Consider the following 10,458-nt stretch of genomic DNA (forward strand, 5'->3'; position numbering starts at 1 on the left):
TTCAAGCATATATTTTTATTCGTTTAAATATGTTTTTTTATACATAAGTAGAAACCTGCAAAAGTTACCTGGCATTAACTATAATTATTATAATTAGAAAATAACATTTTTTATGACATTTTATAAATTGTATTCCTATTTAAAAACTTCATAAACCATATATTATTGTTATTTTACATTTATATTTTCTTTAGACAAACAACGATTTGTACAACTCGGATTTGGAGCTCTCCGTCCAGTCGCTGATTTCATTGGGCGCCATAAAATTGATGAGTTTGTTGTGCACCACGTATCTGAAATTATTTTATAAATTTTATTATGAGTAGAATATAACATTAATTCAAATAGTTATTAGTTACCGCAGCTTTCTGCCCTTGCTGGCCCTGGTGTCCACCTTCTTCTTCATCTTCTGGCGCAGCTTCTGCAGCTCCACGAACTGTTTGGTGATCTCGCTCATGTTGGACGAGGTGCTGGCCTTGTACTCGATGAGCTCGCGGAGCTGCTGGTGATAGAAGTCGCTGTCGTCGTAGATGTGCTTCAATCGCGGCGCCGGCTCGTTTTCCTGCTGGTTTTCCGCCTGATTGCCCTTCGGCGTCTGCGACTTCTCCACCAGCACTTCCCGGTTGGCCAAGGCGCTGTCGATCTTCTTGATGATGTCGTAGTCCTCCTGCAGGGACTTGCGTTTGACACCCGCTCCTGGTGTGAGGAGCTTGGTGCGATCATCCCACTTGAGCAGCACTTCATTGCGATATCCCCTCATCTGCTGGAAGTTGTGGTGCAGCACAGAGCCAAACCTTTTGGCGGGTGGACCCGCCTCTGAATCCTCTGAAGGCTGCTTGCGCTTCACCGACTTCTTCATCTCGGAGTTCTGCTGGTGGAGGACCGACTGCAGGGCCAGCAGTTGCTGCAGCAGCTTGGAGGAACGCTCCTGGGCCTCGTTTAGCACCGTTTGCAGTTCATCATTCTGGGAGCCCAGTTGCTTTATGGCCTCCGGCGCTGGCAGCTGATTCGCCTTGCTGGTGAACTTCTGGGTGTTGATCCTAAGCTCGAGGAGTCGCTCCCAAATGCCCAGTTGGTTTTGGACGCACAGTCCCTTTTGGATTTCAGCCTGGTGGTTGGTTTTGGACATCACATCCGTGGGTTTGATGGCCTCTTCCTCGGCATCTTCATTAGAGTCCTCTCCTTCACTGTTGTCTTCGCCGGATTCATCGGAATCAGAGTCATCATCCTCCTCTTCATCATCATCAAAATGACCAGCCAGCAATTTCTGATTAAAGTCGGGCACAGGATCATCTTCGGCATCTCCAGGAGCAGTTTCCTCCTCTGAATCTTCGTCTTCTCCAGCCTTCAACTTGTTTTTAAAGTCTGCCAAATCCCCCTCATCATCTTCGTCCTCGTCGCTTTCCTCATAGGACAGCTCCTGGTCCTCATCCTCCTCGTCCAGCTCCTTGCGACTGCTAATCTTGCCCTTGTACCGATCACTCTGCTCCGACAGCAGCTTCACATTCCGCTTCCTGAAGTCGGTGCTCCGCGCATCCGGCAGGTCGTACTCCTCCTCCTCGAAATCCACCAGACGGGCACCGGTTGCCACGTCGAAGTCCGAGTCCTCCGCACTGTCGCTCTCGTTCGGATGGGAAAGCAGTTTGCCCACCTTTTCGGCCACCGTTTGGGGCTGTTTCTTTGATTTTCGCAGCATTTCGCTAGAGTTTCATTTAAATTTTTGAAAAGTGAAAGAGCTACTTTACCACATGGGAGTAGTGTTGTCAAAACAGCTTTTTTCCCGTCATTTCTGGCTTTTGTTCAACTTGTTGCGGGTCTTTTTTTGAAACAGTGGAAAGCGGGAATATTTGCCTTTTTTATATCTCCTTATTAAGAAATTCGACATGCTTTCCCAAGATTTCGCCAAAATTTACTATTATTAAATAATCAAATTTAAGAAATATACGTATTAAAATATTAAAAATTTGACCCGCAGAAAACATATTTTTTCTCACCAAAGTTGCCAGCACTGGTTCAGTGTGATCGTTGTTTGACAAATTAGCGTCGATGAGTTAGCAACAAAAGTGGAACGGTAGAAAATGGAACATTATTTCGCTATTTGGCGGCCGAATTGAAAAATTTGTATTGCACAATTTTTTACAATAAAAATATCAGTCTAGATAGGCTGGGCCAAATCAACAAGTGTTTTAAAAATGCATTTAAAAAATCGGATATGAACCATTTCTTCTGCAATTCATAAATAATAACTAATAACTATTAATAAAAAGTGCAAAAAGCAAATGAGAATATTGCAAATGAGCATATTACAATTAATTGTTATTGAAGCATTTTGTTAAACATGTAAAATGAGCAAGTAAAATGAGCATGTAACAAAATGAGCAAGTAAAATGGCTAGTAATATGAGCATGTAAAATGAGCAAGTAAAATGATTATGTAAAATGAGCCAGTAAAATGAGTATGTAACAAATTAACTTAAAAATTAAATGAATGGACATTTAAGAAAAAAAACATATCTTTTGAACTATGTACTATTTTTCCTTATACGGGGTATTAAAGAATTTCCAAAGTGTATGTGAAAAAGTAGCTCCCCACATTTATTTCAGATGATCTTGCAACCATTCGGCGACCGATGTCCAAATATGGTGTCATTCCGGTTTGGATTCTTAATAAAATATTCAATAGATTGCCTTTAAAATCTAAAACCAAATTTTTGCCTAATTAAAAAAAAAATTTACCATTTCCTGATGAAAACAATATATTTGTGGTCGGGCGCTTTATTTATCAAACAAAATCTAACAAGCTTTCAATTTTGGAAACATTTAAAACGAAGAAGAATTTTGTTTACATATGTGCGGCATTTTTCCTTTATTCTTTATGGGAAATTGCATTGTGTGTACCACATAGAGACTTTAGTTAAGACTGCATTTAAATGTAAGTTTATATATATATATATACCATATATTTTGTTTTTGTAGAGAAGATCACGCAGATCGCCTAGTCAGAAGCGTGAAAATGTAAATTTACTCTGTCTGCCAAACCGAGAACGAAACACAACTGCAGGAAAGGTCGAGCGGATTTTGAATATATCCAATATCCAGCTCGACGCAGGAAAGGCGAAATCTTGAATACGTGTTGGTACATCAAGCAAACAACGGATTAGAAAGTCAATCCGTCCTGATCGCCGTCTTTCCGGTCTTCCTTCTCCTAGCCGCTTCACAAAGGTCTCTGGTCCGTGAACCGCTCAGGCCTCGCCTGCTGTTATCTTGAAAAAATTGTTTGTTTCTTTGTTTTTTTTTTTTAGATTTTTTCCTTAAGATTTTCTTTTGTAGGTTTTGTTTTTGCCATTTGTCCATTTAACACTAGCTGGGAAGTCGTCATCATTGTAGCCATCGAGTTGAAAGTGAACGATTTTGATTGGTATTTTGTTTTAGTTTGGTCTAAACACAACAAGCAAATTCCTCGCAATGCTGTTGCTGCGTAGGCTGGGCTGTAACAGTTTCAGTTTTTTTTGTTTGGGGGAAACACGGCCACAACCGAGGCTGCAGCAGCGATTGCTGGTTTGGTTTTGCCGTCGTCCACGGCCTTCGTTAACTTTGGAACTCCATGTCGATTTGTGGTTGTACAGAGAGAACACGCTCGCACCCTTGTTTTTAGCTTGCATTGCAGACCAGAGTCTGCAGTTGCCTTTGCCGCCTTAGCGCCCGCTACCGTTGCCACTCCGCTGGGGACCGTTCATTTTTTGTTGGCCTTGAATTTGGCGTAGAAGCTCTGGATCTGGGCATAGCGGACGGGTATCGAGTCCAGGATGCCGGTGTAGCTGAAGTTCTGCTGCTGGCGGTTCTTCTCGTGCAGATTATCGCCGGACAAGTATGTGACCACGCTCTTCTGCAGCTCGCTTACGTGCGGATCGGCATGGTTGGCCACCAGGTGATTGCAGAACTGGGCAATTTGCAGGAAAACCGAGGCGTCACGATCTGGAAAAGGCAAAACAATTAGTTGGCACATTCTATAATGCGATAAACTCACTCCGTAAACTCACCCATCTTGCGTGATATTTTCAGCAGGGAGAGGGGCTGGCTTTCGTTATCGCGCTGGGCACGCAAGTGCCTATTGCCCTGCTTAAACTCCTGTTCCAGCCAGCGGATGACATGGCGAACATTCTCGCTGCGTTTCTTCAAGTCATCCAACTCGTTGAGCACTAAGTGTTAAAAGATAATCGATTAGCATGGTGTCTTTCTCCTTGACAGTAGGTTAAGGTGATTTGTGGATACAATAGAATAAAATAAATCATTCCTTAGTAAAGTATAGAGCCCTTCATTAATGGATGCAATGAATTATTTTGAATTTTTTGTTTTATATAAATTAATTAATTACAATTTGGAGTTTAATAGAATTGAAGAAATTTGAATTTTGAGTTTAATAGAATTGAATGAATGAATGGCATGAATTCCGAAATAATTCAAACGACAATTTCTTTTGAAGAAGGGTCATAAAAAAGGGTCATAATTTTGTGATTAAATCTGCTTGTATTTTATTTTCTAAGCAGTTAACATTTATTTGTTAAAAAATGTTCACTTTTGTCTCAAAAGAAAGCACAAAAAAAATCTGGAAAATTCATAAAAATTATTCATTCAATTCGAAATGAATTAAAAAAACATTCAATTTATTTGAAATAAATGAAATAAATTATTTCACATAGAATTGAATTAAACAAATCAGAAATATCATTGCATACTATGATAAACCAAAAAATTAAATAATTCACGTGGGGCTCTAGTAAAGTATTAAACACTCACCTGCATTCGGGATGAGGACTATGCACTTCTTGGTCCTCACCAACGACTTCACGATGCCATTGTATTCGGTCAATGCCTTCGAATCGACCACAACGAACGGGGACATGACCACATGGGCGGGACTGTCCCGCAGCTCCTCCTCCAGAGTCTCCACCTCGTTCTGCAGCCAGAGTTTGCCCATTAGCTCACACTTCTTCGACTTGGCCTCCGAGCGCTCCTCATCGGCGCCCGAACTGGACTGTACGTTTAGTTTCTCGATGACACTGTTTGTGGTGGTCGAAGCGGAGGTTCCGCCGGCCACAGAGGTTCCGGTGGCACTGGCTATGACCGCCGCAGCCTTTTCGGCATTGCGATTCCTTAGGTAACCCTTGCGCGGCACCTTGCGGCACTCCTCCACGGTGTCCTTCTCCTCGTTGCTGGTGTAGCTCTTGCGAACGATGCCGTTCTTGCGATCCGAGTAGCGACGCGTGCGTCCCTCATTGCGCTTTGTTCGGTTGGTTTTCGGAGCGGTACGACGCTCGCGGCGACGCGATCCGCCGCCCTTCTTCTCCTCGCGCTGCTTCTTCTTCTGCGTTTCGGTGAAACGACGTGTCTTTACGCAGAATCTATAGTTGAACTTCTTTTGCTTGCAAATGAAGAAGCCAAAGTCGACCATTTTGAAAATACGCAGTATGGACTCTTCCTGCGGAGTGACGCGCTCCCGGATAATGGTCTCCCAGTCCAGGGTAATCTGGGTGCTCTGGAAGATGTCGAAATTCTTGAAGGCAAAGTCCTCGGTGAGTGGAACATTGGCCCGAACATCAAAGAGCTCCACTAGGGAATCTCGCACATTGGCGGTGGTCAAGAGCTCGCGCTCAAAGTAAACCTTTCTGGTGAAGACATCGATGTTGCAGTAGTTCAACAGCTTCATAATCTTGTGCACAAATTCCGGGTTCGAGTGGTAGCAGCCGATGAGGATCTCGGGATTAATGCGCAGCCAGTCGAAAAGCATTTTCAGGGCTCTGATGGTGGGCTCATTGTGCAGACAGTCGATCACGATGTTGGGATTGATCTTGGTGTACTTGTTGCGATAAACCAGCTTCTTCGGTGGCTCTGAGAAGCTGACGGGCGGCGGTCCCTCCACCGGCTTGGTCTGCGCCTCCTCGGCGCTCTTGAAGTTCAGCTGCAGCACCTCAAAGCTGCGCAACAGCTCCTCGGAGTCCACCTCTTGGGAGTTTGATCTGCGCTCCATCTCCTCGGGATACACAATTTTCTCCTCCTCAATGACAACGTCTTCGTTGTCGGAGTAGACAAATCCTCCTCCTCCACCGCCTCCAGATTTGCGCTCTTTCTTGCTGTAAGAAGCTGCTGCATAAAGTTAAAATATTAGAAAGAACTATTAATTGTTATACCCGTTACTTGTAGAGTAAAAGGTATTCGTGCTTAAATTCTAATCTTGATTAGGATCACTAGCTGAGTCGATATAGCCATGTCCGTTTGTCCGTATGAACGCTGAGATCTCGGAAACTACAAAAGCTCGAAGGTTGAGATTTCCCACACATATTCTTGGGCTTCCAATGAAGCGCTAGTTTATTTCAGCCGAGCGCCACGCCCCTAATCGCCCACTAACGATTTTAAAATGTGTCTGGCGCCCACACCTTTAAAAATTTCCGAGAAGTATAAATGCAATTTTGTTGTGAATATTCATACCTATCGAAATGTAGAAGACATTTTTCAAATCGGACCATTCATTAAAAAGTTATACGCAATCAAAATTGTTTATAAATCCATCTCCCTCGCACTCCCTTTAGCAGAGTGACGGGTATTAGATATTCGGGACACCAACCCGACTATAGCGTTCTCTCTTGTTTGTTTTAAAGACTCACCTGCTTCGTAGTGCTCCTCGCCGTTGGGCTCGCCGGGATCGGCAGCATCGATGTCACTGAAGTCGGTGTCGAAATTGGAACTGAGATCCGTGTAGTCCTCCTCGTCGCTGTAGAAGTCCGTGTCCAGTTCGCTCTCGCTGTCGTAGCACGAGCTGTCGTCCGACTGGGCGATCTTGCGACGCCTTCGCCGCAGACGCATTCCGCGCCGCTTGCTCTTGCAGGAGAGCGGCGTCTTGAGGTCCGACTCCTTGGCCTCGTCGCTGGAGCGCGTGGAGACGGCCTCGCCGATCTTGTCGACGTCCGGAGCCTCTTGGGTCTTCGCCTCCTCGCCGGAATGCTGGCTGTCGCGCGAATCGGAGCTGCAATCCTTAAGCGAATGCGGACGCGGAATCATCTTCTTGTCCTTACGCTCACATTCGCCCACTGCTGCCAACCAGTTCTTGTACTCATTGCGCGACTTGCGCACTACCGTGTCGAACTCCTGGAAGCGCTGCTCGTACTCCGCCTGGAAGCGTTCGTTGTCCGCGGCGCGAGCCAGGATGGTCTGCTCGATGCTAACGATGCAGGCGTCCATTAGATCCGAGCAGGCGGCCACCAGAAAGGCGTGCAGCGAGTAGACCTTCGGCGAATTGATCATCTTCAGCTTGGACAGGCAAAAGAACAGAATCGAGACGATCTTGAAGATGCTCGGCTCCGGAACGCGCAGCTGCTGGGAGCAAAGGATCTTGCGCAGGTCAATCAGCACGCAGTGGCACAAAGCATTGAAGTCGGGAACCTCCTTGTCGAAGAAGAATATGTCCACAATCAGGTAGAAACGGGCGAAGAAGTCCTCGAGGCTAAAGTCCAGCTTCTCGGGATCCATCTGCTCCAGATATTCGGTGTGCTTGCCAAACAGCTTGTTTAGATTATTCTCGCTCAGCTCGAAGGGTATGATGCAGACGAGCGAGTACAAATAGTGGTAGGTGGAGTCCAGGTCATGATTCTGCCCATAGTACAGCGTGCCCAGCTGATTCTGGGCCATTCCAATGGCCGGATTGAGCTTAAAGGCCTCCAAATAATACTTGGCCACCTGCTCCTTGCTGATGCTCAGCTTGCTGTCGATGCGAAAGTCCAGGAAGTAGCGATGCAGATCGCCCAGGCTGAGCAGCGAGGAGTGTATGGTGTCCAGGGCAAAGGACACCGCCTCCAGGCTCTTGTCCACCGCCTGAGTGCCCGAATGCGTGGACTCCTTGGTCTCGCCGATCATGTCGCTTATGTAGCCATCACTAATGATGGAGAAATCAATCAAGTACTTGAGATCCAAATCGTAGATCTCCTCCATGCGTGCCGAGAGTCGCTTGTAGTTGAAGATGCCGGCGCATAGGAAGCGCTCCAGCTTCTGCATGTTCTCCTGGGCGGTTGCCGCATCCTGGCCCTGCTTGTGCCAGCTCTTCTTGACGAAGGCGATGAACTCGTAGTAGCCACGCCGCCACATCACCTCGCGCACCTTCTTGCCCACCGACTGGTAGTCCTTGAAGATGATCTGCTTGCACAGCTGCACCAGCAGCGAGCGCTTCTCCTCGATTTCGTGCTGGAACAGCTGTCCCACCGTCTGGACATTCTTCTTGGCGTCGTCCAGTTGCTTGGAGGCGGTATAAAGCGATCTATTAAGGGTTTAAATACGGAATTTAGTTATCTCTTTTGGTGGAAAGACATGCACAGACATGTAGCTTTGCAAGTACAGTCAGAGCATCGCTGATAGTTATTGAGGGGATTCCCTAAACTGTTGAATTGCTGAATTGTTGAATTTTGGTCAGCTGTTAATCAGCTGTTACATACAAAATCAACTTTTATTAACAATTTTAACAGCTGTTTGAAAATTAATTGCTGAAAATTTGTGTTGAATTTTTAACAATTCAACAGTTTAGGGAGTACCCTTATTGATTTTTTCTTACCTGTAGAGATCCTTTACCTCCTGGCTGAGGGTACAAGTGCCGTTATTTGGCTCCAGGGCGCGACATCTATTCGTCCCGCCCTCCATGGCGCACTCGCTGGAGGCATTCGATGATCCTCCCGAGCTGAGAGTCGCCTCCATTTCGAAGGGTTACTGAAATATTATGACAATATTTACTATTCAAAAAACGGTTTGATCTCGATTTCACACAGCTGGCAACTCTGTCGGTTTCCCGGACTCTCCAGCTGTTTCTCGATCGCAAAATCCCCTGGTTTTTTTGCTGACGAATTGTTTTTCGAAATAAATTTCTTTACTTTATTGCACGGCTGCGTATTGTTTTTGTTGTTGTTTTCGTTTCCACTGCTGACGCACACGAACACCAGCGCACGCGTTATGTGTATGTATCTGAGTGGGCGAGAGTGTATGCGTATGTCGTAGTTTATATTGAATAATCAATTAAACACATACAAACGCACACCTTTTGCTTGCTGCTCTGGTATTTTCGATACTGCAACTGCGATTGCGAAATAACCGATGCACTTTAACACTTCTCGAAGATCTCAACGCACTCAGGTAGAACCGGATGACGTCGCTTTACTGTTTACCTGGCCCATTTGCATTACCTTTTATTCGATTCGGTTGCTGTTGTGTTGTGTGTCGTTCTGCAAATTTCACGTTTTCGCTCTTCCTTTGTTGAACAACAAAATGGCGCGTACACGGTCAGACGGCGCAGCCCGAGGTGCTCCACATGCGCGGTATGATGGAATGCCGTTCAAAGTGCTACTTTCGGTTGGGAAACTCCTGATATGATAAGAAAATATTCCTGTTTTAAATTCTGGACAAAATGACATTGAATTCGTCGTGTAACATGTTGCTGATTTTGTTTGTTTACCTTTTTTTTTGGTATTCACAACGCTTCATGCAGTCTGAACGTGCACATTCGCCTAACACTTTTCAGTGTTGGTTAACAAGCTATCGATGAGTCGCACTTATCGATTGTTTGATTATCGGCGGGGTTTTTAAATGGCATAATACAGTTAATTTTTTGAATTGAGTCTTTATTTAATAAAGTTTATTATAGACTAGTTTACTAAACTTATTTACTCACAGTCTAACTCCATAATTTCCTTAATTAACTAAGAAAATACCACAGAATTCTTAAATTAAAAATCTGAAAATCAACAATGTTACTGAAAATTTTACTCTTAATATATAAAACAGATTACAGCTGCAGACTGCAGTTATTTTATTATTTTATTTACTATTTTTACTGCCTATTCATAATTTTAATGCTTCTTTTTACAGAGTCTTTACTATATTATTTACTAAATGAAAGAGTAAATATAAAATATAGCAAGTAATCAAAGCTGGGAAAGAGCATTGGCCGCCACTTTATAAAAGTTTTCTTTGTTTACGAAGAAAGATTTATGCACATTGGTTTATTTTTATATTAAAAATTAACACTTCTTTTTGTAACCCTTTTTTGAGGCGCCTTCAATATTTGCCAATGAAGCCGCCAAATGTGAAGAAATGTGTCAAGCATATTAATGATCTTCCATATGTCGGCTTATCTCCGATTCGTTCCTACCTGGCCGAGAACCTCCACTCCGTCTGGAAACCTCAGCTGCGACTAAGCCGATCTCGCATTAAAAATAAATAATGCTCGCGTTTATCGGACATTTCTCTCGTTTGGACACTCGATTTGCGTTTGGCACGTCGAGGGACAGATACCCGCGTGTCACACTGAAAAAAATCATTGAATTGCCAACTATTTAAAGTTTTAAATATAAAGTATTCTAAACATGTTATCTATATGTACATTATATATAAAAAATATTTATAGGTTTCAAAAACATTTATGAAA

The 10,458-nt window shown here is 44.1% G+C and overlaps 2 protein-coding genes across 4 annotated transcripts; both read right to left on the reverse strand.

Moving 5' to 3' along the window:
* Positions 1–17: 17 nt before the first annotated feature.
* Aatf (Apoptosis antagonizing transcription factor) lies at positions 18–1,771 on the reverse strand. The gene is made up of 2 exons (XM_017147464.3): positions 360–1,771; positions 18–293 (listed from the first exon to the last, which is right to left on the reverse strand). Exons 1-2 carry the CDS (start codon positions 1,694–1,696, stop codon positions 191–193), a joined length of 1,440 nt encoding a protein of 479 aa, XP_017002953.2. The 5' UTR covers positions 1,697–1,771; the 3' UTR covers positions 18–190.
* Positions 1,772–2,758: 987 nt separating this feature from the next.
* Positions 2,759–9,443, reverse strand: Smg5 (Smg5 nonsense mediated mRNA decay factor). 3 transcript variants are annotated; one of them, XM_017147427.3, is made up of 6 exons: positions 9,218–9,443; positions 8,596–8,747; positions 6,662–8,304; positions 4,797–6,140; positions 4,040–4,198; positions 2,759–3,974 (listed from the first exon to the last, which is right to left on the reverse strand). In XM_017147427.3, exons 2-6 carry the CDS (start codon positions 8,733–8,735, stop codon positions 3,733–3,735), a joined length of 3,528 nt encoding a protein of 1,175 aa, XP_017002916.2. In that variant the 5' UTR covers positions 8,736–8,747; positions 9,218–9,443; the 3' UTR covers positions 2,759–3,732. The 3 variants fall into 3 exon arrangements, with proteins under 3 accessions (XP_017002916.2, XP_070069209.1, XP_070069210.1); XM_070213108.1 differs by having other exon boundaries at positions 4,797–6,143; XM_070213109.1 differs by having other exon boundaries at positions 4,797–6,143; positions 8,596–8,999; positions 9,073–9,443.
* Positions 9,444–10,458: the final 1,015 nt, after the last annotated feature.

This window comes from Drosophila takahashii, chromosome 2L (genome assembly GCF_030179915.1).
Source record: "Drosophila takahashii strain IR98-3 E-12201 chromosome 2L, DtakHiC1v2, whole genome shotgun sequence".
NCBI lineage: Eukaryota > Metazoa > Arthropoda > Insecta > Diptera > Drosophilidae > Drosophila > Drosophila takahashii.

Coding starts and splice junctions, on each gene's coding strand:
- Smg5 (XM_070213108.1), bottom strand. CDS start 8,735: ATGGAGGCGACTCTCAGCTCGGGAGGATCATCGAATGCCTCCAGCGAG. Junction 6,144..6,661: donor CGAGGAGCACTACGAAGCAG/GTGAGTCTTTAA, acceptor AACTTTATGCAG/CAGCTTCTTACAGCAAGAAA. Junction 4,199..4,796: donor AGTCCTCATCCCGAATGCAG/GTGAGTGTTTAA, acceptor TTTAACACTTAG/TGCTCAACGAGTTGGATGAC.
- Aatf (XM_017147464.3), bottom strand. CDS start 1,696: ATGCTGCGAAAATCAAAGAAACAGCCCCAAACGGTGGCCGAAAAGGTG. Junction 294..359: donor AGCAAGGGCAGAAAGCTGCG/GTAACTAATAAC, acceptor AAATAATTTCAG/ATACGTGGTGCACAACAAAC.